Source organism: Aptenodytes forsteri, unplaced genomic scaffold (genome assembly GCF_000699145.1).
Source record: "Aptenodytes forsteri isolate BGI_AS27 unplaced genomic scaffold, ASM69914v1 Scaffold14, whole genome shotgun sequence".
Taxonomy (NCBI): domain Eukaryota; kingdom Metazoa; phylum Chordata; class Aves; order Sphenisciformes; family Spheniscidae; genus Aptenodytes; species Aptenodytes forsteri.
In genome coordinates, this window is record NW_008794457.1 from 2,022,160 (window position 1) to 2,049,824 (window position 27,665).

Genomic DNA, 27,665 nt, shown 5'->3' on the forward strand with positions numbered 1-27,665 from the left:
GATAAAGATATTGAACAAGACCGGCCCCAAAACTGAGCCCTGGGGAACACCGCTCGTGACCGGCCGCCAACTGGATGTAACTCCATTCACCACAACTCTCTGGGCCCGGCCGTCCAGCCAGTTTTTTACCCACCTCCATCCTCGCAGCTGTGTGCAATCTCTGCCTTGGAGCAGGACAAGTTTGCCAGCCTCGTCCTTCCTGGCCCTGCCCCTGTGGGGAGGCACGCATGCCGTGCCACCGGCGTCCTTTCTGTGCATGCATGTAGGAGGCTGGTCTCCGTAACTTCTCTGTCCAAGGCGACTGAGTGCTAACCAGCTGCTCTGCCTCTCTGCAGGTGTGAGGTGGCTCTCGGGGAGTTCCTCAAGGAGATCAAGAAGAACCCCTCCAGCGTCAAGTTTGCAGAAATGGCCAATATCCTGGTGATCCACTGCCAGGCGGCGGGTGAGTGCAGGACCGAGCCGTAGCATCCACCTCCGGGTCTGTGGTGCCGGCCATAGGTTCAGGCCAGGAATTTTCCAGTGGGCTGTTCACCAGCTTGCCCACTTGCACTTTCTTTGCCATCGTGCGTGCAAACCCTGCTGAAAGGGGGGGGGGGACGACAGGAAGCCGTCCCACGGTTGACACTACTGCTCTTGTACTGCTGATCCCCCAGCCTCAAATACAGGTCTGGCAACCTGTTGAAGCGGAGATGCCTGAAAGTAAAATACCTGGCTGCGGAGGGCACCTGTGGATATCCAGCACATCTAGAAGAATCTCCTTAGGGGCTTGTTTTAACCTCTGATGGCACTAGGCGCATCGGCAGGACAGTTAAACACGATGTGCCTGGCGCTTCGTGTTAGTGCTGCACTGTAGCTCCTGCGGGTCTGCCGTGTAGGCAGCGGCGGAGCGTTACAGCTGCAGTTGGGTGGGTTTCCCAAGAAGGGTCTTGTCCCTGAGCCGTGCTCATCCAGCTTAAACCACTCTTTTTAAACGTTGCTGAATGGGAGTGGGTTTCTTGTGAGATAGAGAACTAGAAATAGACCGAGACGGCTTGCTCTTGATTCAACTGATGCGCAATGAATTTACACCGTTTAAGCCTAAAATCTGGCCCTGCATCAGCTGACTGCCCCAGCAGTGCTCCCTTTTTCAGAACTTGGGGAGGTTAAGAAAACCCCAGCTCTAGGAGTGATGCTTGACCCAGACACACAGCTGCTACAGGTGTGGCAGAGGAAAGATCCTTATGCATTGGGAAGCTTGACAGAATACTTAGAAATGAGGAAACCTGGATTATGGATTGAACTGGGTTAACTCCAAAACCTAATGATTGTGTTGAATCTCAACCTCACTGCAGATTCAGCTCTTGTCTATCTCCTCTGGGACTAAACTGTCCCAGACTAGGGTCTCTCTGGACTAGCGACTCTGGATGGAGCAGAGGCAGCTCTCTGCTTGCAGGTGGCTCTTGGCCTGTGGAGTTTGCTCAGCTGCCAGTGCTGTCCTTTCCCTCACCTTTGCTTGTCCCGTGTCTTCCAGATGACCTGATCCAGCTGACGGCCATGTGCTGGATGAGGGAGTTCATCCAGCTGGCTGGCCGGGTGATGCTGCCTTACTCCTCAGGGATCCTGACCGCTGTCCTGCCGTGTCTCTCCTACGATGATCGCAAGAAGAGTATCCTTGTAACTCCGAGCTGCTCCCATTTCTGCTACAGCAACCCACAGGGAAGCGCCTGTTTCCTGCCCCTGGGGCGCAGGGCCAGCTGCACGGCTGGAGAAGGCCAGAAGTCCTCCCACCAAGTCCTAAAACCCGCACTGGTCCTTTGGATGTGAGGGGGGTTGCAGTAGCTGGGCTGGGGCAGCCCAGGTGGGGTTGCGGTGGCTTCTCCGTGGCTGGCCAGATGTGGCACCTAGCCGCGTGTGGGACTGCATGTTCCTTACACTGCCTCCGCTCAGACATCAAGGAGGTGGCAAACGTGTGCAACCAGAGCCTGATGAAGCTGGTCATCCCAGAGGATGATGAAATGGATGAGGCCAAGCAGTCAATGACCCTACCGGCAGAGCCCACCTCGGAGGAGTCCGTCTCCAAGCCAGAGACAGCATCTAGTGGTGAGTCCCCATTGGTCTGAGCCGTTAGAGGTGTGAGGAAGGTCAAGGGAAGGTCCTCAAGAGAAGTTCTTGAGTTGGTTTGGTGTCCTGGGGCAGCTCAGGGCACGTGGGACCTCTGTGCTTTCTTTGAGCCTTGGAGTCCTGTTTCACAGATGATCCTCTGCTGAGACAGACACATTTGGTGCTGTCTGCGTAGCAGGGTCACTGATCCCGCCTGGAGCCCAAGCAGTGCTGCGTTCCCTGGTGAGCATCCCCATCCCCTCACCGCGCTTCACTTCAACTTCATCATTAAGTTGACCTGAAAAAGATCATTTATAGTTAAACATTTAGTGTCTGCTGCATAACATGGGAAGAGAATAGCCCACCTGTCCTGCAGTGGTTGGTTTGGGAGGAGCTACCGTCGCCCAAAGGAGAGCTGAGAGAGCTGTGTTAGTCCTGGAGAGCATCAGCACGCGCGTGGAGGTTGTCTGTGTTGGGGAAGGGTAGAGAACAGAAAGGAGAAGAATTTTGGGTCCTTTCCAAATTCACGGTGCTCTTGGGACCATCATGCGGGTATTGTCCCAGTCCTAAAATTTCCAGAACAGAAAAGGCGAAAGGTTGCAAGTGTGATGGGAGGCCTGGAAGAGTGTTCAAGTGAGAAGAAACTAAATGGAGAGGGTCCTGGAGGACTGATGCCTGAAAACAGCAGCGGCTTTAGCCTTCCAGCATCCCTTTGATGCTGTTGTCCTGGGATGATTAGACGCTACTTCTGTCGCATCTTTGTTGTCCAGGCGTGTGCAATAGGTGTAACATTTAAATCACGTGGGCTAATCCGTTTTATTCTTCTGGGGCTGCATGTTCAGCCCAGTGCTCTTCTGCAACGCGTCAGCAAGCGGCTTTTGGAAAATCCTGCCGTGAGAAGGGAGCAAGAAGGCGAGAATTAAAGGGCTGAAGGGTTTTCTTGTACAGCAGCAGCCGGGTCGAAGACGAGGAGGCAGGGAGCTGCATGGGGCAGCCTGCCGGGACCGGCAGGAGCAGGCAGGCAGGGCGTGCAGGCAGCACGTAGGGCAGCATTGGTGGTTCAGTGGTAGAATTCTCGCCTGCCACGCGGGAGGCCCGGGTTCGATTCCCGGCCAATGCAGCAGCTTTTTTGGAGGGGAAAAATGTAATGCTGTGGCACAGCAGCAAAACGTTTTCTTTTTTATTCCCTATTCATGCCAATGCAGTTTGGAGGGGAAAAATGTAATGCTGTGGCACAGCAGCAAAACGTTTTCTTTTTTATTCCCTATTCATCCCGAGAATACCTTCTTTTATTAAAATCTATTGCAGAAGAGCTTTAAAACGTCAACAGAAAGTTTAATTGCTTTAATCTCTACCCCTTCGGGGTCGGATTGCACCTTGAAGCAGGCAGGATCAGATAAACCTGCGATGCTTTTGCATCACAAACTCTCAGCTCTGCTCCCTGGTTGTGCTGATGTGGCGGTGCCGCTGTGTGTGTGAGTAGAGGCTGTTGGCACAAGGGGGCATGAAGAGTCAAGTTCATCCTGTCGTGCTTTGTCACCGTGCTTGTAAGACCCAGTTTTAGCAGGGAGCAGAGGTTGGAAAGCTGTTTGGGTCACTTGGCTTCCACGTGGAGTCACGCTGCGGGGGAGCTGGCCGGGTGGAGATGTCCTGGGTTGGATTCAGCCTTTCCTGTGCTTCTGTGGTATTTCTAGCCGTTGAAATCTGGACAATGGAAGGCAGCTCTGCAGTTCTGAGCTCATTCTTCAAGAATGGTTGAAACCATTAGAATGATGTGTCTGGGTCTCCGTTACAGAGGAGGAGACCCAGTTTGGGGCAGAGGTCTGAAGCTGTGCAGCCTGTATTTTGCTGGGTAAGTGCAGTCCTGTACCAGCTTCATCCAGTACCTTCAGCAGTGGAGAAGAGCTTGACAAGGAATGTAAAAAGCTCACTGCAGGCAGAAGGGATCCTCGGGGTCCCCGGACCCTCAAACGATGGCTGGTGATGTCTTTGCAGATGTCTCCAGCCTCCCAGTCCTGCTCTCCGCCTTCCCTGCCATCCCACTAACTGTGGCTCCTTTTTATCTGCCCCCAGGCTCTCTGGATGCATCCGGTGACTCCAACTTCAGCAACAGCAGTGTCTTCACAGTAACCAGGTAGGGTCTGTTTGTTGCTTCAGAGGGGCTTGAGAAGAAGGGAAGGCTTCTCGGGGTACAGACGACAGCTGACAGATGCTGACAAAGCTGCAGGGAAGGATGGTCTGGGCTGGAAAACAGATGGGGTCTCTTGGGTCACAGTGGGGTGGATGACTGGGGATTGCTCTAGGAGTTGACAGCTTCCCTCTCATGCTTTTGCACCAAAATGTCTTGACTTTATGGTAAACTGAGGTGTTTGCCCCCCTCAGGAGACCTTGCAAAGCTCCCCGGGGAGCTCTGGTGAGGCAGTGAGTGTCTGTGCACTCGGGGTTCTGCACCTCGCCTGTCTTCAAGCCCCCATGGTTGGGCACTCGGGCTGAAAGATAGGGTGAAGGTGGGGAGAAGGTAGATGGTTGACTTGGTTACGGCTCTTCTAGCTTGGCCAAAATAGGAGGCATTTTGTTCCCTCCTGCCTTTGCAGAGGAACAGTGGTAGAGGAACAGCGGTGTGCTGGTCTGCCAGAGGTGCGGAGACCTCGTGAGAAGGTGGTACGTGAACCATCTGGGGCTGGCAGAAGAGCCTGGAGAGCGCTGACCCTGCTTCTGGGCACCGCAGGCCTCCGAGCTGCAGTCCTGGCAGCCCACCACGGCACGGTGCTGTGGGGCTGTACCTGGGGCCGCACCGTCCAGCTCCAGCTGCCGGAGAGGCGAGGGGTCTCGGCAGCGCCTGCTGCCAGCCTGTCCCCCTGCCAGCTTTGCGTGGCATTAGTCTGCCCCGCGCCTGCAGAGAGCAGCTCCGTGCCCAGCATGTCCTCTCCCAATATCTCCTCTAAATCATCTCTCCCGCAAATACCTTTCTTCCCATCCAGCTGTCGGTGAATCTGGGAACAAACCCATCTGCTCTTATAAGGCATCTTTCCTTTCCTCCTGCTTCCTGCAGTCCCCTTCCTCGGAGGCTGTGATTTCCAACACTCTTATTGTGCTGATGCGTATATTTATTTTTTGTTGTGGTCCCCAAAATAGGATGCGTTACCCTAGGGCCATCCTACCACCAAGGCTGACGCGTGATGCCCATCATAACGCATCCCAGAGCAATGCAAGCGTCAGCTTTTTCAGGTTGATGGTCTGGACCCCACTGTTCCTTTTTTGCACTCCTGCAAACCTCGCCTTAATGATGCCCTTAACTTTTTCGTCTCTTGAAACTACAGATCTTTTAATTTGCGCCTAGATTTCGTTTTATGACTGTTAAATGGTTTTCCCCGTCTTTCCTGTGATCGCTGCGTCCTGGCCCTGCTCAGCCCTTAAAGTTTAGCAGGTGCAGAATTGGGTGTGCGTAGGGCTGAAACTGGGAAGGGGAAGGAAAAGGAGAGGTGCTAAGTCCAGGAGGAGAAGTGATAACTGCGTCTCTGTGCTGAAGAGCTTGCACCCGGGGGAGGAGAGGGAGTGAAGACCGAAGGGGGCAGAAGCAGGGAGAGCTGGAGTCACTTGGTCACAGTGTCACCGAGAGCCAGGAGGAGAACGGCTGCCCGAGCTGAAGCCGTCTGCCAGATCCCCAAGCACCAGGGAAAACCATCCGGGACAGCAGGCGAGACCCTTCGCGTCTCTAAGAGACCTGGTTTTACAGAGGGACTTGTTCTTGAGCCCTCCTAAACCCTTTTAAACGGGAGATGCCAGCTTTCGTCCTGGGGTTTACCTGCCCTGCAGCCCGTTTCCCCATCCTGTGTGACCTCTCTGCTGGCCCAGCGCTGGGACCTGGAAGATTTTCGCCGTGGCACCTGTTGTGGGGGACTGGCACGGGGTTGCGGGGCTGTACGTGGCCAACAGGAGCCCTGGACATCTGCCTGGTGCTCCGTCTATTGCTCAGGCTGTCTGGCTCGGCCCTGGAGCCGGAGGAAGGCGAGAGCTGGCACCTGTAGCCAGTTGCAGCCGTAATTCACATCAGGAAGCAGGCAGCTGCCTGCATGCTGAGTGACCACTGGGTGTCAAGACAGGACCACAGGAAACCGTGGCGTTGCTTTGAAAAGCTGGAAAGCCTGCAAACGGAGGAAGCTGCAGCTGCCTTTTAAGATGAAGTCACTCCTTGCTTGTGTTTTTGTATGACCACTGGGTGTCAAGACAGGACCACAGGAAACCGTGGCGTTGCTTTGAAAAGCTGGAAAGCCTGCAAACGGAGGAAGCTGCAGCTGCCTTTTAAGATGAAGTCACTCCTTGCTTGTGTTTTTGTTCGGTACGCCTCCTGCTTCCCCCAGTCTCCCCCGGCGAGCGAGTGATGGAGCATGGCCCGGCGCCAGGCGTCCAGCTCTCACGCCCCCTTCTCCTGCCCTCCCCGCGCGGACGTCTGCAGAGGGATAGCACTGCAGCAGCGGCGAAAGGAGGAGGACCTCGGTCAGCAGGGGCGGAGGAGCTCACGGCCCAGCGTCTGCAGAGGGACGTCTTCCATGAAGATGCCATCCAAGAAGATGACGAGGTCTGAATGCTCCATAGGTGGATGCTGGGCACGTTCCTATGGCCACAAACTGACATGCACACCCCCCCCCTGCTCCTAAAACATCCTGCTGGCAATCCAAAATGCTTCCAGGGTAACTGCCAGCTTCCTGGTGGCATTCGCTAGGAAACGGGGACCGTGTCTGTGCTGAGACAGAAACTGGCTCCCGGGAGGGCCTGGCTGCGCAGGGCTGGAGGGGCTGCAGGACTCCCCGTGCAGGTGGGGGTCCCCACTTCCAGCTTCTGCAAAAACCCTCATTGGAAGTGGAGCAGAACGGTGTTTCAGAGGCGCTGGATCCTTCCTGTGGCCTAGCTGACCCTGCCGATGCTGCGATCGCTGGTGTGAGCCCAGCTCAGGAAGGGGAGGTGGAAGTGCGGTGGCTGGAGCAGAGCCCGGGCTTCCTTCTGTCAGTCTGAGCTGCTGCAGGAGAAGATGCAGATGTCTGTCCTGCGTCGCTGCACCAGAACAGCTGGAAAGTGCCTTTTAGGCTCTTGCAACTGCATCGGTGTTTCAATACAAGACCTGGACGGTTTGAGACAACTTCCTAACCGTACTGCCGGGCGGGTGGTCAGGCACGGCTGGCAAGCGGTCGGCAGGGCTGCCTGGCTTAGGTGCATGGCAGTTGGACAAGGGTGATGGGACCACGATCCCTCACCAAACTAGATAAGGGACATGGGGGCTCCAGAAGAGCCTTTGTGGTCCTTCCTGATGCAAGGAAGGCTTCTTGTTTTGGGTGGTGTTCAGCGACACACAGACACGTAAAGCTGCTTGTTGCTCTGCAGAAAGGGCAAACGGCTGCCACGTGGCTGAACTGCCCGAGTTTTAAACGTGGTAGTTAGGGCTCAGTGCAAAGCTAAAATTGCTGCTGCTTGTCTCGTGCTGGAAGTCGCCGTAGCTCCGTGCCTAGAGCCGGGCGCGCCTTGGGGGCGCAGTCGGTGAGCTGGGGAGCTCATCGAGGTGATGAACACTTGGGTGGAGGGTAGGGGTGGTGCTGGGTGCCCAGCAGCACCCAGGGGATGGTTGGCCGAAGGCAGCACGATGGCTTGCCTTGAGCTCATGCACCAAGCCTGCCTTGGAGTCCCATTCTCCAGCAGCTTGTCTGATGGAGCCTGCCTTGCTGCAGCTTTCAGGTCCAGGGTGTCCTCTTGGGGAGGCTCCTCCTGGCCCTCCTCTCCAGCCTGGAACGAGGAGACAGATTCCCTTCGCTGCTCCACTGCGCCATTGGGTGGATGGAGGGGGACCTCGGGCATTGCTGCCCCATGTTGGGTGGATGAAGCTGGAGGGGGACCTCGGGCATTGCTGCCCCAGCCCTCGTCGCAGTGATCTACAGCTCGTTGGAGTGGATGCCTCTGCCTAGACCTTAGCCTCATCGCTTCCCTGGGAGATCAGCTTGCGCTGGTGCTGCGGGCACTTCCAGTACTTGGAAACTGAAGTAAGCAGAAGGAAGCCAAGAGTGCTGAAATGAGAGCGATGGAGGACGGGAAAGCAACAGCTTGTGGGACCAATAGCAGAGAGGAGCTATTTAGCTCCTGGCTGCTGGCTCGAGCCCGTTGAGCAGCACAGCTGCCAGCCCGTATGGGAGCTGCCCTTGTGACTTGGACCACAATGAAAGAACCTGGATATTTCCACCCTTGGCAAGGCCGCTTAAAGGCTAGAGCCTGGCCTAGACCTTAACCTTGTCTGAAAATGGGGTCAGGAAAGCAGCTGGGCCAGGCAGGAGGCCAGGAGGGAGATGACAGCTCAGGCATTGGCAGAGAAAAGGCGACTGCTGAGGAGAGAGATGGCAGAAGCCCTTGAAGAAAGGGCAGAAATGAGAAAATGAGTTGATAAGGGACATGGGGTGAAAAACATCGCTGTGGGTTGAATGCAGTGGGAAAGTGAGCTCTGTTCCCGTGCTGGAGGATGCTTTCTGAGATGGGAGACGTGCTTGGGGGGTGGATCTTCTGCCCCACCATTCAGCTTGAGCAAAGGGTACCAGTATCCAGAGGTGAGAGCCTGGTACAGCCCCCATCGTTGCTCAGTTTGCCCTAAAAACATGTTCTCGCCGTCACAGGTGAACCACGGAGGCGGTGCCAGGGCCGCGTTCGTCCTCCAGAGGAGAATCTGGGGTAGTGGGTTAGATGGAAGCGATTGCATCTGACATCTGTCCTGCCGCAGATGCTGGCACTGGGAACCGGCGTGGCAGGCCCAGAGGATGGCATCAGCGCAATGCCATTACCGCTGCTCCCGCTCCGCACTGCCTGGGGATTAAGGACAGCCGGGGCGAGCTGTGAGCCCGCTTGGGAGCTGCAGCCACGGCAACGCTCGCCGTGCTCGGCTGCTGCCTTCCCTCCGGAAAGGCGGCAGCCCACGGGAATCTCGTGCCGCTTCACCTCGGAGGCAGAGAAGCGTGGTCGGTGGGAGATTTTTAGCCAATTTCACATGTTCACCAAACCTCTTGCCTTTCAGGATGGTGCCCTGGTTTTGTGCTGAGTAAACGAGCTGCTTCTCCGCCGGCAACCCCCCTGAAAGGTTTATCTCGGCAGATGCGGGGAGAGGATAGCCGGCGAGGAGCTTTGCCCAGCCGCCACCCCTTTTAGCAGGAGCTGAGCCCGGCGGAGCCGCAGGGTGGTGGTACATGGCGTGGCCGGGGTCTGGCTGACTCGAAGTGAGCCCGGTGCTGCCAGCCACCTCCTGGGGTCACCTCGGGTGGATTTTGACTTGAGCCACCCAGGCTCTGCCCACAGCCTGCTCCCGTGCAGGTGCTGCATCGCTGGGGAGAGGGTTTTCATGAGTAACTTTGGTACAAGCCGGGCTGGAAATGGCTTGTTGCTGTGCTGGCAGCAGTCCGGCGTCCTCCTCTAACGATACCACCCCGTGTCCTCCCCGCCTGCCTCACAGCAGTGCGGAGCTGGTGGATGTGACAGCGTCGAGGCCACCTCCGAATCGTCCGGCTTCACGCGCTGCTTCTCTGCACCGTCCTTTCAGCTGCCTCCCTCTGAAAACGCACAATACTCTGAGGTTTTTTTCCCCCATCCTGCGCAGGCGATGCGTATTTTGGCGTGGAGATGTAATCGGTTTGAGGATTCGTGCTCCTCTTCCATCAGGAGCTCTGTGCCGGGCGGGTGGCAGGCTGCGCTGCTGCAGCAGGAGCTCGTTTTGCAGGAAAACCAGATACAGGGCTGGTTCAGGCTGGCTGACATCGCCTGGGATGCTGCTCCCTTTGACATCCCCTCTCCCAAACTCCCCGTGCTCGGGGTCCTTCCTTCCCCTTGGTTCTGCACGTCTGAGCGTTTGGCCCTCGGTGGTTGTTTGCAACATCAAAGCGAAACTTAGTCCAACTCAAAATGCAATTTGCAGACCCCAGCATCTGTTACATGGGGCAGATGAAGCAGTCAGATGTCTGTAGGGCGGCGAGGGGCCGCAGCCTCCTTGTCTCACCCTTACAACATGTGTCCTGAGGAAGATCAAATCCTATTAACCCGCAGCTCTACTTGCAAATTATACTATGAGAAATCTGCCCCTTAGGATTTCTTAACAAACGAGATGCAGAGCAGCTCTGCACACGGCAGAAAAATCGGCAACAGTCTGGTCCAGCCTTGAATAATTCAGTAGCTTGGGTAGGACAGGAGTGACTTAGCTCTTCAATGCAGCTACCTCTTGGAGGTCTGCTTCAACCATCTCGGCTCCGACCATCTCGGGTCCAACCATCTCTCCTTAACCTGCGACAGGTACTTCCCACGTCCTTGCTGTTGAGGAGGTGGGAAACCATCAGGTAGACTTCAGGATCACAAACAGGACAAAAAACACCGTAACATGACCTCTTCTGCGTTGGGGGTCTCCTGTCCCAGTGCAGGTCCCAACTATTCGGGGAAAAACTGGGGAGTTTTTCACCGTAGTAAGAGCTAAGGGTCTGCAGGCTGTCAATGTTATAAAAGAGGCAATGTCCTGGTGAACTAAGGGAGTTGTTTGCTTTCATCCTTGGTTGATGACCAAGAGTTATCCGCATCTTTTGGGATGGCTTTTGGGAAACAAGATGATGTTCTCAAGGCGGCCTCGTAGCAGAGAGCTGCATCCCAAAATCACTGCCAGCCAGGGCACCATCTGCAGTCCTCAGCACGAGTCTGCGGGGATTAGCGGAAACTGGATGTCCTCACCTGGTTGGGTGGCCCCAACTAGTGGAGTTTGAGGACACGTGGGATTGATGTTCTCTGGAGATGTTTGAACTAGTAAAACTTGAATCGGAGTCTGAATGCGTTTTATGCGTCTTTGAACCCCAAACCTGGTGACTGCAATACGGACCAGTTTCTCGACACAGTCATGCTACTGGATTCATCTAGCGTGGTGTCGTCATGCGTAGGTACCAGCTGTTTTGGGAAAGTGGTAAACCTTGAAGCCTGGAAGATTTCTGTTGTTTCCAAAGCAAGTTTTTGGTGTGCTGCTGTATCTCTCATTGTGCTTCCCCATCTCGTAACGCCAGTCAGAAGCTACCTATGCCACATGGGCAAACCTGGCCGTGCCCAGCCATGACCCCGCAGGCTTGCAAGCCTGGAGCTTGCTTCCTGGCTGTCAGAACTCTTGAAGACTTGAGCACAGTTCTTGGGTTTGCCATGAGCAGATCTGGATGCACAGAATAAGAAGTGTGGGTGGCCAGGCTGAGTGGGGCAGGAGCAGGCCCAGGGGACAGCTGAGGTTTCTTAGGGTTTGAGCTGAGATGTTTGATGCAGCCCCTGGTGTGTGGTAGACCTCCCCGCTGTGGGAGGAGTGAGTTGGACATACAGCACTGAACCAGCCTCTCTCCTTTCCGTGCAGCTCCGAGAGGATCCAGGTGACCCTGAACCTGGATGGAATAGTTCAGGTGCTGGACTGCCACCTTCATGACACGTCCATTGGGATGATGACCAGAATTGCAGTCCTGAAATGGCTCTACCACTTGTACATCAAGACTCCTCGTAAGGTAGGTCAGGGACTCGGCATGTGAGCCTACTGCTTCCTCCGTGGGACTGAGCTTGTCCGCTCCCATCCTGCTCCTTGCCTTTGAATTGGCTGTAATTATCTTGGTTAGCATTGCGACCAAGTGTCCACCTGCCTTTTCTGAGAAGGCTTTGGCTGCTGGATACCCAGTAGCTTAAGGAAGAAGAGCTCTCCAGCTCAGATGGAAAATGCTGGTGAAGCTTTTGGCAGCCTCCCCTGGGGCGAGAGGTCCTGTGGCAGGGACTGACCAGGCCTACAGGACTGATGCCGTCCGTCTTTCTGGTTCTAGATGTTCCGACACACCGACAGCCTCTTCCCCATCTTGCTGCGGACCCTCTCAGACGAGTCAGATGAGGTAAGTGCTGCAAAAGTCCTCCTGAAAGCTTACTGTCTCCACATCTAGCTGGGCTTTGGATTTTTTGGGTTGAACCGAGGGATTTTGTGAGGCTTGGCCAGTGTTGGCACTGGGGAGTTTAACCCTGTGGGCTAGACTGAAGAAGACCCAGTGCAGAGCCTTGCAGGTAGCTGCCCAGCTGAAAGCCCTGCTGTCTCCATTAGGCTGGTGTGTTTGGGACCTTCTGTCTGTATAAACCTTCTTCTCCATCTCTGAGAGTTGATCCATCAAAGCCAACTCCTAAAAATCCTTTTTGCCTGCCTGGGAAGACAGCTGGGGCTTCAGGTCCCAGAGCTGACGTCTTTCCCATGGGGCTGGGTCGTGGTCAGATCCTTGGTGAGTGGGAGTTCGGGCGCCTTGCAGCAGCTCTGTAGGGGTGCGAGGAGGGTTGTGTCCAGCCGGCACTGCAAAATCTGAGTCGTGAGGCGGTTAAGCAGCACCCGCCGCTGGCAGGGCAGCGTCAGCATTGCCTGGTGGGGCTGCAGTAGATGCCCAGTGGCGTCAGGTTGGCTGGGAACCGCTCGGCTTGGAAGCGAGCAAAGAAAATCGGGCAGCGATGAGTGAGCCAGCTTGCTCTGCCTTCGCTCTCCTGCCTGCGCCTCGCCCTCCCAGTGCAGTGCTCTTCATCTCCCGCGCTGCTCCCTTCCCGAGGTGCTGCACCATTTTCCCGTTTCCTTGTCCTTCTTCCTCAACCCTCTTCTCTGGTTCCAGTCATCTCAATTTTGCCATCTTTGTTGTCTTCTCCCCCTCTCCGTTGCACCCTGGAGCATTTCTAGTGCTTGGGTGGGAGGCTGGCAGCTTCGGCACACAGCTGGCCCGGGCACTGGTAGCGCTTCTACCATCAGCTGGATACCTCTTGCCCAGAGCTGCGAGCGATCCTGGCTGGTTTTTTGGGCCAGACCTTCCTCGTGGAATAAAAACCGTGCGCTATCTGCTTTGCCTTACCCGCTCAGGGCATCAAACCCCAAACCCGCAATAACTCCCCGCGTGCGAGGGGGTTAGTAAGAGAGAAGGGAAGGGAATAAGCAAGCGAGGGAATGACTTGCGCTTGCAAAGGCAAGCGACTGCCTGGCCATTTTCCATACCCTGCTGCTTACGATGCAAACCTTTCCAAAAGAGTCCCCAAGCACACATCTGCCTTTGCAATGCTCTAGAAAGCCTGCATCTTGCAGATAGTCTCTCCAGCTTGGCAGGAGATCGCAGTGAGTCATGTTGCAATTACACTGCTTATTAATATTTGAAAAAAGCAGTGAAGAAAGGACCCTGGTGATGCATTTCCTCCATGTGACATAACTGGGAATGGCTCAAAAGTAATTTTAAGCTGATTTATTTAATCCTGTCTTCTATTTATTTAAATGTTTGGAGTTGGTTTTGGTTTTGTTTTTTTTTTTTAAGGAAATCCATAGACGAGTCAATCCATTAAACACCACTGCTCAGCTGGCTCTCAACCAGATTTGCTGCTCTCTGCAGAGGAAATAGAAATGACCGAAATAGTAGGGGGTTTTTGAGCTGGGCATTTTTGGGAACGATGAAGACAGATTGAGCTAGCTAACCTGCAGTGTCAATGCCTATTAGAAGAGGAGACGCGGGGTGCTCTCTTAGCCATTACTCCCTGCTCAGTACAGTATTTGTATGCACGTTCGTGTTGTCCTAGAGTAGATCAGGATCCCCAGAAGCTCTTGGCTAATGGGCTGGGGATCGCTGGGTTAGCGTGGGGTCCTGTGTGAGCTTCCCCATCAGTTCTCTGACGGGGGAGCATCTCTCTCCCCTTTCCAGGTTAGGGCTCCATGCATTGTGTGGCGCAGCGCAGGGGGTACACACGTTTGCAGGGTTTTTTTGCTGTCTTCATGCTGTGATGCTGCCCTCCCCAAGGGAACCTGGCTGGGCAGCAGTGCCGGGACCATCTTTCTTCCCAGCAAGGCTGAACATCCTTTTACAGTGCCTGCAGAGCCCCTGGCCCCCCGTGCTGTCGCTCTCCTGATGCACCCTGAAGCTGTCCTGGAGCAGCTGTTTCTCACTAGCTTGTCACCAAAGGAGAATATGGCTTTGGAGGGTCAGTGCTAGTCAGGGCTTTGCATCAAACTGAAAGACCATGCTCAGGCACCTTATTTTTAAGGTCTGGTCTTGCTGAGCTGCTCAGAGTAGTTTCTCTGTGCACTTGCCATAAATAATCAAGCCCAAAGCAAGGAGAGACTCGTGCTGGATGGAGCCGGATCCATGCCCTTTAAGTTGTCACGCCTGTTTTTATCCTTAAAGTAGCACAAGGTGTTGCACCACCTCCACCGTGCTGAACAGGGGCCAGTATCTCATGATGCATCTGCGGCGTCCTGAGTCATCTCTGCCTTCTCTCCTGTTCCCCTTCCTACCCAGTTCCCCTGCGCCAGTAAAGAAATGGTCAAGAGACCTAGTTAAGATTCACAAAGGCAGCGCGGAGAAGTTGGAGCGGAGAAGTTGGAGCGAAGCTGAAGCAAGCAGTTCCCTTTGATATGTAGACAAGTCGGGATACAAGGATTCCTGGCTGTCAGATGCTGTACTGCTGCACTGCGTCACCTCGTGCCGGTTCCCGTGTTTCCCCGGCAGGGAGATGCTCCGTCCCGCATTTGAGACCTGGTTTTGAAGGCTTTAAAAGCCCCGGTTAAAATTTGAAGTCCTTAAAAACTTTCTTACAGCTCCAAGACTAACAGGATCCTGCTGGGAGTGGGTTTTTCTGCACAAACTGCTCCTTTCGTCGGTGCAAGTCTCGCAGCCCTGACACCTGGTTGAAGAATTGATGTTAGAAAAGGTGAAAAGCCAAAGCCCCAGCGCCCTTTGGGAGCAGTGGGTTGGACCTATCCACCCACAGGTTAAAAGCACCGCTGCTGGAAGGCACTGCTGAAAGGAAGAGCTGCTCTTTGGGTCATCTCCCTCTGCAAGCTCCTGATGCAAAAGCAGCTTCAGTTCCCTGGGTCCTGGACCCAGGTGCTGAGTTCAGGTGGACACAACAGGCGGTGAGGGCGTCTCTGAGAAAACTGTGAAGCAGTGACACTGCTGGATTTCTTTCTTTGCTTTGTTTTCCTTTCTCCGGCTCCAAAATGGAGTTGTTTCTTTACGGCTGAACGTGTTCCTGTTTCCTTATCTGCTCCTCTCAATCTTGCTGGGGGTTGGAAGTTGTGCTGGGACTTTTGTCTGACTCATGCAGGAATGACGCATGAGGTGGTGCTGGTGTCTGATGTGAAGCAGGATAGGCTCCGGCTTCCTCTCAGCTCTGCTAATGTGAAAACCTACCTGCGTTTATGCAGTGGCCAGGCAAGGCTTTGAATACAGCAAGAAGATCCAAACGGTTTCTTAGCTTGCTGTTTGCAGCTGTATCTCCTCGAGCATCCTTAGGAGTCTCCTCCTGGCACCGGACAAGAGTTGGTACGCTTCCCTAGAGAGGGTTAGCTGAGCCTGGGCTACCACTGCCTGCGGAGGTAGCGATGGACTTGAACGTCTGCGTGACCTTCAAGCCAACTTCTCCATGACGAGCTGAAACATTTTGCCCCTCTCTTGGGTTTCTAGTATTAAACTAGGAGAGGAGGAACCCCAGGTATGGTGGTATACTGATATTCATCTCTCTCCTGTACTGTTAAGTCCTAAACCCCTCCTGCACGTCCTGCTGCAGCACCGCAGGGTTTCGAAGCCCAGGTCTCTGCCCTGCTCTCTGAGCTGTGCTGTCGCGCTAAATCCTGGCGAACTTCTCCCATCGCACCCGATTCCCAGTACAATGAAGCTGAACAAAAGCTTGTGCCAAAGCGAATAGCTGTCTTAGCGTGGTTTAGTTTGGAGCTTTGCTCTGTTGGTTTTAGAGCCATTGTGCTCCAGCTCCCAGCCTTTAATTCACCACGGCCGAAATATTGTGACCCCATGCGAAGCAGAGGGTGTAAGCTAAAGACTGCGCAGAGGAGAACTCTAATGTAGGTGTGCCTAGCGTTTATTTTAATTTTTTTTGGTGGTAAAGCTTCTCTGGAGAGAGATTCAAAGCTACAAGGTACCGAAGCAGGGAAGCTACTCGTTTTCAAGAGGGAAGTTACACTGAGGGTGAGCTTAGGACTGAAATGGTGGGGTGCAGAGAGAGGTATATAATTTCAGTTGGATGGTGGAAAATGTGGTCAGCCCAGCTTGCCGTACGTGGAAGCAGCCCCTAGGCAGAAGTCTCAAAGCAGGGTGGGGCGATACTTTCTCCAAGGACTCGAGGCATTGCAAGGGCACTGGGTTGAAAGATAATCTGTGCGCTGCATCGTGCAGGAATAGGAAGTTTCTCGGGGGGAGCGCGATCCACAGGGAGCTTCTTGGCTCAGCACCAGTTCCGGACCGTAATTGCATGGCTTGCGTATACGTATGCATATACAGTTTATATGTATTCCGAACAGCTAGTGGTAAACCGGCAGTCTGGGCTCAAGGTGGTGCTTGTAGCGCTCCTGGGTTGAAATCACAGAGCAGATTAAAACCACAGAAAACCTGTCTGCCGCGGAGGACAGGCAATCCCTGTCCCAGGGAGCTGGCTCGGGGTGGGTCAGGCAATCCCGTCCCGGGGAGCTGGCTCGGGGTGGGTCCAGGGTGGGATGAAGGTGTAGAATGAGAGATTTGGTGAGCTTGGCTTTGGGTGCCTGGCTCCCCGGGGTGCAGAGGGGAGGTGCTGGATGGGAGACAGGGTAGCAAATAAAAACAAACCCTTTGCCCATCATTAGCTCTGGGACTCTGGGTGCTGAATTTGAAGGGGTTGCAGGCATCCAGCCCCCCCCCCCCCCCCCCCCCCCCCCCCCGCAGCGTGGCCCGGCTGCGGCTTCCTCCAGCCCCATCCCGCTGGCTGGACCTGTCCTGCCTCCTTCCCTGCCCTCTAATGCATGAAGAAATCCCTCCTTGGCATCCCGCCCTGCGACTGGCATCAGGTGGCGTGTTAAGCTCCCCGGACGCTAATTAAACACATTTAAAGAGGTGTTCTGAGCTGTGACAGCGCTCGTGCTCCTGCCGCTCGGGGTGCTGCAGGCCTGGCCCTCACGTGCCTGCAGCAGGGACAAATGGGGGATTTGCAAAAGCGGGAGGGAGGACGGGGAGTTTTCAGGTTGCAGCTTGGTTTCGGGTGGTTGTGGCCGTATTACCAAGTGACCCCCACCACCACCATGGCCTGCTGTATTCGCTGATGCTGTGAGCATGTGTTAGCACAACCTGGCAGGATCTGCCCTGGGGAGGAGAGGAGAAGCCCCCAGCCCCGCTGCCTTCCCTCTGCTCCCCATCCCCTCCCAGCCACGGGCTGAAATCCAGTGGCTGTAAAGGGGAAAAAAAAGGTCTTGGCAAGATCAGAGGATAAAAGTTGCTGTGCCGGGGACCTGAAAAGAGGTCCGGTTAAATTGGTGTGGGAAGATTAATGGTGTTTTTTCTTTTCTTTTTCTGTCTTTAAAGCCGGTGGAGGCGGGGGGGGGGGGGGGCGCGACTGTGGGTGTTCCCCACCGCTCTGGGGCTCGGCCAGCCTAGCTGCAGCCGTTCTGGGCTCTGGGACTGCCTGCCCCATGCTCGCTCCCCTCCCCTGGCTACGGCTAAAAGGCTTGGAGGGGGGAAAAAAAAATAAAATAAAATAAATGAAGCCCTCTGGGGAAGCCTCGGTGCACGCTGCGGCGGCGAGGGGCTGCATTGGAGTGGTGGAGCAGGAGGAAGCACCCAGCAGCAGCCTCGGCTTTCCTGGTCCCCACCGGGTCGCTCCTCCACCCCACTACCTTGCTGATCCTGGTAGTGCCGTGGGGTTTTCCACAGCCACCCTGATCCCCTGATCAAACAGTCCCCGTTGAAGAAGTGCTTTGCAGCTCTTAATCTTCCTGTTCTCCATCTTGGTAGCATCTTGCTTCAGCTGGATTCCCATCTTCTCCTTGGCAAGAATAACCTTGTCCCTGGTGTCGTGTGCCCCGTTTCATTGCCCTGGGACATCCAAGGCCGTGAGCACTTCCCCGCTGCACACAGGCATTTTGATCTTTTCTTTTTTTATTTTTTTTTTAAACTTTTCCATAAATACCAGCAAGGACAGCATCTTCAGGAGCTCAGTCCCTATCCCCGCCATCCTGTGTACCCCAGGAGCTGCTGCTGCAGCCTGCCCTGGTGTCCTGGTAGTCAGCATGTGCTGCGGGGTGCCAAGTCTTGCTCCCCAGGGGTCTGCAGCGGATTTGGGGTCACCTCCCCTTCCTCTGCAACGGGCCAGGGCCAGCCCAGCATTTTGGCCAGAGGCAAAGTCCTCCCCAGGAGCATCAAGGTGATGCTTTGCAGGTGGGAGGTGCATCCATCCACCACGTGCCATTCGGGGCCTGCTTTTCCCCTGCGCCACCGACGGTAGAGCTGGTCTCGGCTCCGTTCAACCAGAACAAGCGGCAAATTAACCTGACCTAGATCTGGAGAAGCCGGAGAGACCGACAGTTTCGTGTGCCCTCAAAATCTGTGCTCTGGAGGCAATACAGGGAGAAATCTTGCCTATTCCCAGGGAGGAGAAATAGCTGCTTATTTATAACAGCTTATTTATAACTGTCTGATAACCTGCTCCTCGTCCCCGGGCCGTGCAAAGAGCTTGCCCTCCCCCATGCTGCTCTTCGTCCCCCGTGCTGGGAACGGCTTGCGGCATCGGCCGGGTCTCCCCATCCATCACGATGCTGCCTCCCCTGCTCCTTCCAATTCACGCTAACCAGCCCCACGCTCGCCCGGAGCAGGGGCACACCGCCCTACATCTCATCACCGCTGGGAAACCTTCACAGAAATCCCTTCTTGGGCCAGGAAAACGTCCACGGTGGCTGCTCCTCCAGGCTGGCCGTCGGGATCGCGCCCTCGCCCGGCAGCTGGGAACGGCTCCGGCCCTTGTGCTCCAGCACTGTCAGGTCCGACGGCCGCTCGGCTCCTGACGGATGGGACCTGCTCGCTCCTGGCGCAGCCGGCCCGTTGCCATGGTAATGGCAGGATATTGCTTTCTTACAGCCTCCTCGCTCGCACAAAGCCAGCCGCCGGCTCCAGCTTTGCTTAGCGCAGGGATGTGCAGCGCATACCAAGCGCTCCTGCCTTTCCTCCGTCCCTGGCTGGGAACCCACTCTGGAGCGTGCGGGGAAGAAGCAGCAGGAGCCAGAGCTCCCTGCCTCTTTCCCACGGCTGGAAAACCTCAGGTCTTCTGGGCCACCTGCTCCTCCTCTTCCTCCAGGTGCTTGTGCACCCGTCCCTCCTGCTTCTTATTTCCTCCATGTTTTTCAATTGCAAAATCCAGCCCATGCTCCTTTTTCCACCTCCTGCCTGTGACCTACACGGCTGGCTTGGGGGGACACCCCTTAACCTCTCCAAAGCTCGAGAGGTCCAGCCATGTCCTCGGTGGTGCCGATCGCTGCTGCCCAGGCAGCCTGACCGGAGCATCCCAAGCCCAAGCAGCATCTCGGAGATGGGGCTCAGCACACGGCTCTGGGAGGTTGGATCAAGGATCCGACCTCACGGGATAAGACATGGCTCTAAATGCTTTGGGAGGCAGCGGGGGTGATTTTTGCCCAGCCCAGGGTCTTGGTCCCGTTTTCTGACGCTGCGGGAGCTGCTGCTGAAGTCTACGCTGGACGATACATCCCGAGCCCAAGCAGCATCTCGGAGGTGGGGCTCAGCACACGGCTCTGGGAGGTTGGATCAAGGATCCGACCTCACGGGATAAGACATGGCTCTAAATGCTTTGGGAGGCAGCGGGGGTGATTTTTGCCCAGCCCAGGGTCTTGGTCCCGTTTTCTGACGCTGCGGGAGCTGCTGCTGAAGTCTACGCTGGACGATAGCCCAAGCGTTCGGCTGGATGGGTGGGCTCTAGGGGGAGATCTTGGCAGCAGCAAATGCAGCAGGGTGGCAATCGCGGGCGGCTGGTTCGCGCGGTACACCAGCCATGTGTTGATGCGGCCTTGGCATGGTAGGATACCTCATCCCGGTTGTGTTGGCACGCATGCTGGGTTTGGCAAAATCAGTAGCGTGAACAAGAGTCCCGGCTCTCACCTGCCTGCCAGCCCCGGTAGCCAAGCCCTGAGTCTCTTTGCCAGTTTTAGCCAAAGACAATAGACTTGGAAACCTCCATGGGTGTTATTTCCCCAGCTGTGAGAGCTGGAGACCCCGCTCGAAGGCTGCAAGTTCAGCTGAGCCATGTGATTAGCCCCCAGAGAATCTACGTAGGGCTTCAGGAGATCAGGCGTCGTGAGCTCTGCTCGGGGGCATCCTCCGCTTGAAATGAAACACCATCAGCGTTGCTTTGTCTGAGCCACCGATGCTTGAAAGCCCTGCAAAGCCAAGCGGAGAGGGAGGAACAAGGTCTTCCCTCTGCCGAGGACCATAGCATCGCTTCCCTGGAAGAGGAGGAAGGCTGGCGATGGCAGTGATGCCCCATGGTGGCAACGAGGTCCCATCCTTGACAGCATCACGGAGGTGCCATATTCTTCGGGGACAGCAGCATCATAGCTCCCCATTGCACAAGCTGTTATTATCTTACGTTTTTTCATCCCCAGAGGAGCTGTGGGCTGGGACTTAATCATGTTTATAGGCACAGGGTCTTCCCAAGCCTGCCGAGAGCCTCGTGGTGCCCGCGGCAGGCTGCTTCCCCACGGCCAGCTCTGCACTGAAGCCTGGGCACCTCGCTGCCTGCTCAAAGGCTGCTGGGGGCTTAAAAATCAGCCCTAATTAAAAAAAAAAACAAACCAGCTTAAGATATCTGCAACAGAGAAACCCAGGGGCTCCTCTTTCTGATTCTCAGGGGTCGTATTTTCAAGTTCTGCATGATCAAAAAAAGACGTGATTGGCTTTTTTTTCAGGGGTAGGGGTTCTTTTTGGTAGCTCAGAAGCTAAAACTTCCATATAACTGCAGCTCCTCGACAAGATGCCTTGTGAGAACACGTGGAAAGCCTGGGATGCTGTGCTTGTGGGCAAGGGCTGGTTGGGGATGTGCTATGCTGGATGCTGGTGGGTTAGACGTGGCAATCGACCCTTTTTGGCAGCCTTTCTGCTCCGCACAGCCCTGCTACGCTCAGAGCGTCAGGGACGGCTGATGAAACATCTAGACCCAAGGACATTTGAATGAAGGGGGACCCAAAATAGCCTGAGACATGAGAAGGGTTGAGGACGAAAAAAAAAAAAAACCCACCCTGTAATAACTTCTCCAGAAATGCTATATATAGACTAATTCAGCCACTTCTGGAAGGTAAGAGCTATGAAATCCAAATGGCAGCTCTGCCTCGACGTCCTGAGCGCAGGCAGCCGAGCCTGCTCTCAGATGCTGCCCTGAACGGGGCGAGCTGGGGGCGCGGGGGGGCAGGCAGTCAGACTGATGTTTGCCCCCGAGAGCATCCCCATGCTCTTGCTGGGGTTGTCCCAAATCTGTGGTTATGAAGAGGAGCGGGGAAGCAAAACCCAGACCTCCCAAAGTGGGAAGAGGGAGAAGCAAGCCCTGCTCCTGGTTGCATAAATTAGATTTAATTTCACATGCTCCCTTGGGACTCACAGAACAGAAACTGGGGGGTTTTATTCCCCTTTTCTCTTTCCTGCCCCATCCCCTCTGCAATCATTTGAAATTTCCACTTTGAACTTCATAGGTAGTCCTCTTTTCCCTACGCTTTTCTTGATGCACGGGGATTTGGTGTTGGCTTCCCATCTCGCCCTCTCCGGCCGTGGGTTTGGAAAGGAAAGCTCATGCCGCCGGCTGCCTCCGCCCCCATGCGTGCTCACCCCACGCTGTCCCTCTCTCCACAGGTTATCCTGAAGGACCTGGAAGTGCTGGCCGAGATCGCTTCTTCCCCGGCGGGACAGACGGAGGGTCACGGGCCCTCCGACGGCTCCGATGTGCGACCTGGCCCGGTGGAGCTTCACGTCCCGGCCAGGGCCGGCCAGCTGAGCTCTTCTGGTGAGTGCTGCAGCTCCGTGCCTCCCCGCTCCCTGGTCTCACTTGGTGCTCGGTGGCACCGATGAGATTTGCTCGGGCAGAAGGAGAAGCCTCTCTTGCAGTAATAAATCAATACATCCATCCCCACCCAGCATCGCTTGGGGATCGAGTCTGCCGTGGCGCAGACCAGGGGGCTGCTTTTATTTTTATTGCTCTTTTCCTGTAGCTCATATTTTGGGGATTTAGGACCCTTGTTTAGCAGCAGGATGCTGCAGAAGCCAGTGTGGAGGGAGGTCATTATTGTCCTGTTTTTTATGGGACCTTGGGTGCCAGCCTCTTCTCTCCTTGTAAAAGTTTTCAGAGCCTCTGAAAGCAGCTCAGGACGCGAGGCTGGCTGCAAGCCAGGGTGTCCGAAACATAGATGGATCTGCAGAGGGTTCAGTCTGTGCCCGTGTTGCCTGTTCAAGGCTGCCCACATTGACAATGAACTGCTACGGTGCTCCGAGTGTCGGGTAGGACCTCAGAAGAGAGATGAAGAGGGACAATCCTATTTTCTGGAGACTTGAGGGATAAAAAAAAAAACCCCTTTCGTTAATCATCCTGGCACATCGGGAAGTTTTTTCCACCTTCCCTTGTCTGTGGCTCATCCTTTGCAGTTGCTTGGCTGCCCCTTCTCCTCTGCTGCTGCTATTTAAGGGCCTCCCTGTTGTACTCCCCAGGCCAGGTCGTCCCAGCCAAAAGCACGTTTCACGGCAGCTTTGGATTGCAACCCGAGCGCGGAGCCAAGGCTGCCTCTCCCTGCGCGGGATGCAGCCACGGGGCCTTGCAAAATCACCGCCGGAGAGGGAGGCTTTGCTTTCCGCTCCCCAGGCTTTGTTTTCTCTGAAAATCCCAGATCACTCGCCCCTCCCTGGGCTTAGAAAGGTCTGCACCAGCAACCAGCTCAGGTTTTGGGTTGTTCGGGTGGGTTGTTTTCTGGGTTTTTTTTTGCAGATCTACCTGTTTCACGCTGGCAGCCGTAGCCAGGCTCCGTGACGGAGGGGTGGGGGCTGCAATGCTGGCGACCTCCCCAGGCAAGTCGCATCCATCCCCCCTGTGTCAGAAGTGGGACTGCCTGGGTGGAGCAGCTCCTGCGGTGCTGGCCAAGCGGCTGAGGAGCTGCAGTTCAGCTCACACTGATGGTTGTCTGAGGTTTCCTTCCTTGTGGATGATCTAAAAATAGCAGGCTGGATGGCGTGGATCCTAACGGCTGCCGTGGCCCCTGTTAGCTATCTGGAAGAGTAACTTGGCTTCGTTTATTCAATGTAACGTTTGAAAAGAGTCTGGCTCTCCCCACGTTGAGCAGATCTGCTGGAGCTGGAGCTCCCGTTGCCCCAGCGTGGGGCAACTTGCCCCCACGCAGGTCCTAACGGGCTCTGGCTTCCTCACCTACTTACCTCTTCCTTGCAATGCACCAGAAAATTGTTTCTTTGGAAATTTATTTGGGGCTGAGCTTTGCAGGGTGGTTGGCTTTCACCCAAAGGCAGATGTTTTTGGGGAGGGGAAAAGGAGCCGGTTCGTTGGCCTCAGCCGTTTAGCGTGGAGGGACGTGGCCCCGGTCCTGTCTGGCTCTGACCACCCAGGGCTGAGAGTGGATCGGCTGCTGGGCTCCGGCTCCCGGGGAAATGAGGGGTCACAGCTGGGCCAGGACCCTCCTGGATTACGCCTGGAAAAGCGGAGGCTCTTGGAAAAGACTCTTTTTGTTGGAGGGTTGTTTTGGGGGGAGCTTTTTTTGGAGTGGGAGGGTGGCTAGTAGAAATCCCTGCGCCTGCATGGCCCCGGCGTAGTGATGTACGGTGAGAGCGAGTGAACCCAAACTCTGCCCTGCAGGCTGATGCGTTTGTGAGCACAGCCCTTCCCAGGCAAAAATCATGAGGTGCTGGCACCCAAGAGGGAGCGTACCCCTTCTGGGGTCACTGGTTTTGTACTGGGATGTATGGGAGCGTTCCCCAAGCACACCTCCCCGGCTAGCGCACCCTGGCTGGGACAGCGCTTTCTCGGTGGTAGGATGCTATTGCACTGTTGGAGGGGAGGCTGCAGGGTACCAGCGCTTCTCCTCGGGGTTAAATCGCTCCATTCCCTTCATCACACTTTAGACCGAGATGCCGTCGGAGCTGGCAGTGGGAGGAGAGCTGTGCCGGCTGAGCCATCTCAGGTCCGCTCCTCTCCTACCTCTGAGGCCCATCTGAGTGTGCAGTTGGTGGCTTTGCAGGCAAACGAGTATGGGCACCCTTAAAACCCTTGAGCTCGCACCAGGTTTCCATGCTGCGCTCTCCATCCCGGCGCTCCAGGCTTTGCCACCCGAGCAGCGAGGGGAGGCGGAAGGGGCCGGTGACCCCCGCAGTCTTCCCCCTGCTTCCTCTCGCTCCCTTTCTTCCCTCGGGATGTGTTTATGCAGTTGTTTCCCTGCCATTGAGTTCGGTTTCCTTCAGATGCTGGTTGATTAGTCAGGAAAGCCGTGTCCCACTTCCGCAGCCCGTTCCCAGCTCCAGTTTTTATTTAGCTGCTTTGTTCTCCAGTTACGTAAGGTCAGCTGCCCTCGACGCCTTCTCCAAACACAATGAGTCGGGGCCAGCCCAGCCCAGCACCCCCCGGGAGACCTGACATCTCTCCTCCCGACCTGCTCCGGCTGCCCCGGGAGAGGGTGGCTGGGTGCTGACCTCTGTGAGTCTGTCCTTGGTTATCTTCTGCCCACTTTTCAGGGACGAGGTCTGCAGGGCTGTGCCCAAGAGCTCCCCGTTCCTTGGGGTGATGGTGCAAGCACCCATCAGGTTTGTACAATGGGAATCCAGCCGTCTGCTGTACTTTGCCAACCATGTAAAGTTGGGACAAGTAGCAGATGACCCGAGAGTGGGTGTCACCAAGGCCAGCAGGTCGAGGGAGGGGATTCTGCCCCTCTGCTCTGCTCTGCTGAGACGCCCCCTGGAGCACTGCGTCCAGCTCTGGAGCCCTTGGTACAGGAAAGACACGGACCTGCTGGAGCGGGTCCAGAAGAGGGCCACGACAATGATCAGGGGGATGGAACACCTCTGCTATGAAGAAAGGCTGAGAGAGTTGGGGTTGTTCAGCCTGGAGAAGAGAAGGCTCCGGGGAGACCTTACTGCAGCCTGTCACTACTTGAAGGGGGCTTCTAAAAAAGATGGGGGCAAACTTTTTAGCAGGACAAGGGGGACCTTGTTGCGACAGGACAAGGGGGAATGGCTTTAAACTAAAGGGGGGGAGATAAAGACTAGATATAAGGAAGAAATGTTTTACGCTGAGGGTGGTGAAGCACTGGCCCAGGTTGCCCAGAGAGGTGGTGGATGCCCCATCCCTGGAACCATTCCAGGTCAGGTTGGACGGGGCTCTGAGCAACCTGATCTAGTTGAAGATGTCCCTGCCCACAGCAGGGGGGGGTTGGACTAGATGGCCTTTAGAGGTCCCTGCCAACCCAAACTATTCCATGATTCTGTGGTAGCATAGGTGCAAGCCCTCCAGCCTAGTCTCCAGCCCTGTTCTGCATTGCAGGAGAAAGCCCCCTCCAAAAGGATGCCGATACCATCTGCCGCCTCGTACAGGGTAGCTCTTTGCACGCATCTCTTCCTTCCTTTCTCCGCAGCTTTGTGAGAAGAAGCAGTTATGACCCTTTGTTTCACAGGAGGCACTTTCCTCTCCGACTCAGTGCGGTCTCTCCTGCCTGGCTTCCTGCTGGAGGTCACGGGGATGGTGGCGAACCCTCTGAGCACCTCACGCTATAGGATGTTTACCGGGAGGCTGACTCCATATGTGGGTGCGCTAACACGCCCGAGGTCATTGGTTTCCACCGGCAGTCCGTGGATATGCCAGGAGTCAGTCGGTAACTCCGGAGGAGGCCGCTAAAAGTCCCTGAGAAACGTAGTCTGTTGAGTTCGGACCTGCTGTATCCTCACTGGAGAATGTGCAGAGCTCCAGAGCCTGGACTGAACTTGATAACGTGCTGTGGTAGGGGTTTCCTATCGACACCTTTTTGAGGGATTTTTGTTCTCAGTGAGCCAAACCGCTCCCTTTACGTTGTCTATCGCTTCATTTGTGTGATCACAGATCTGCAGAGATGGCAGTGTAGGACAAGGTCCCACCTCCAAATGGTCTGGAAAACATTAGGGCGGCCTCTGAAAACACCGGGCGAGAGTCTGTAGGGTGCAGGGGGTCCGTGAAAGGTAGGAAAGAAAAGCTGGGCTGTTGTTAGATGGCTCAGATTTGCTAGACTGGCAAGGATAAAAGGGAAAACCCTCCATACCCATCGTCTCCGCAGAAGGCAAGGAGACAGCCGATGTTGCACAAGGGACCGCTTGCTCTCAAAGGAGCCAGTTTCCAACAGCTTTCACAGGATCAGGAGTGTGACAGCAGGGAGCAGGGGAGCCAAGCAAGCAAGAGAGGAGAGACCTGTTGCTCCTGAGTGTTCTGAGCTCAGCGCTCTGGTTCCTGACGGTTGGTGGCTCTGCCATCTCCTTCCCTACCGGCATGGAGCTGTGCAAGAGGGGTTGACTTTCAAAAACGCTCTTCTGCCTCTTGGAGAGGAGGGGAATTAGAAGAAAAGGGTGATTTGGATTTTTTCCTGGATGCTCCGCAACGATGGTGCTAGGATGCCGTGGAAAACCCCAGGGGAGACCATCCAGACCGTAGCCGTAATTCACCTGGCACGCCTTCAGGTTTAGATCCTTCCTGAGACGGTTACAGCTCATGGCTGGCCGGAAAGGTTGGGGATTCCCAAATAAAAGCTGGGATTACTGGTCTGTAGGGGCTGACGCAGGAGAAGTCAATGGTATAGATAGGATCAGTCCTAGCCAAACACCCCCTGTGTAGTTACTTTGCTGGTCTGCCTCAGTTTCCCCAAGATGTTGCAAGGAATATTGGTGCAGAAATGGCCTGGCAAAGCCCGTTGCTGCTCATTCCTGCTTGCAGGTTGTCTTCTCTATGTTTCACCTTCCCTTGCAGCAGCCTCAGCCTGCTCTAAACTCGCCACCAAGCTTCACTGCTCCCGTTTTTGCAGCTCTGCTGGGTATTTTCTTCTCCTGTACGTTGTCTGAGCCATACCCCTGCTGCATTTTTGCTTATTGATTTACCTTAACAAAGAAAAACGAGCTAGTAGTGGACTCCCATCCTTCCTAGGAAACCCATCAGCACTATCGTTGCCTGCTGCCTTCCTCCAAGGCAGGTACAAGCACAGACCCTGAGTGGGAGCGGGGGGATCCAGTGGATCAGTGCAGCAAAAGCCTCACTTGGTATCAAAATATGTACCCCGGCCCGTCTGGGGACCCCCTTTCTGGCAAGATGCTGAAGTCTCGGGAATTGCAAACCCACGGCTCTTTAGCCAGGTAGGAAGGGGAGAAGCATCCGTGTGCCCGAGCAGCCCTGCAAAAGCAGGCTGAGCACAGCCCACGGCCGTGCAATCCATAATTTTGGTGGTTTTATTTCCTCAGCAGCATCCTGCGCTCTGGAAAGGGGAGAGCGGAGGTTTTGCAGAGCCCAGCTGAGCTGCTGACACGTTCGCATCTGTTTCCAGCTACGCCCTGCGCCGGGTTTTTGCCGGGGTGGGGGGAGGATTTGCCTTTTTTACGTCTCTATTTTTATCCCGCTCTGCGAGGCTTCGCCACCCCGTGTTTGCAAAAGCTAAAATTCAAAACATCCGGGGGAAGGCTGCCGGGGGGAGCCGCCGCGCAGATTCCCACGTCGCCGCCCGGGGTTTCGCCGAGCACCATCTGGCAGTGCCGACTCCC

At 55.4% G+C, this 27,665-nt stretch overlaps 1 protein-coding gene and 1 non-coding gene across 2 annotated transcripts in view; both read left to right on the forward strand.

The window, feature by feature from the left end:
• Nucleotides 1–27,665, forward strand: part of LOC103908466 (hydrocephalus-inducing protein homolog) — a 147,677-nt gene that overhangs the window by 86,209 nt on the left and 33,803 nt on the right. The window contains exons 72-78 of the mRNA XM_009290851.1: nucleotides 336–442; nucleotides 1,511–1,645; nucleotides 1,927–2,079; nucleotides 4,153–4,213; nucleotides 11,468–11,612; nucleotides 11,919–11,984; nucleotides 21,762–21,912. Of these exons, the coding sequence (XP_009289126.1) occupies nucleotides 336–442; nucleotides 1,511–1,645; nucleotides 1,927–2,079; nucleotides 4,153–4,213; nucleotides 11,468–11,612; nucleotides 11,919–11,984; nucleotides 21,762–21,912 (818 nt within the window). The remainder of the gene's footprint in view (nucleotides 1–335; nucleotides 443–1,510; nucleotides 1,646–1,926; nucleotides 2,080–4,152; nucleotides 4,214–11,467; nucleotides 11,613–11,918; nucleotides 11,985–21,761; nucleotides 21,913–27,665) is intronic.
• TRNAG-GCC lies at nucleotides 3,129–3,199 on the forward strand. Its single transcript has one exon. It is a non-coding gene; the product is annotated as a tRNA-Gly (tRNA).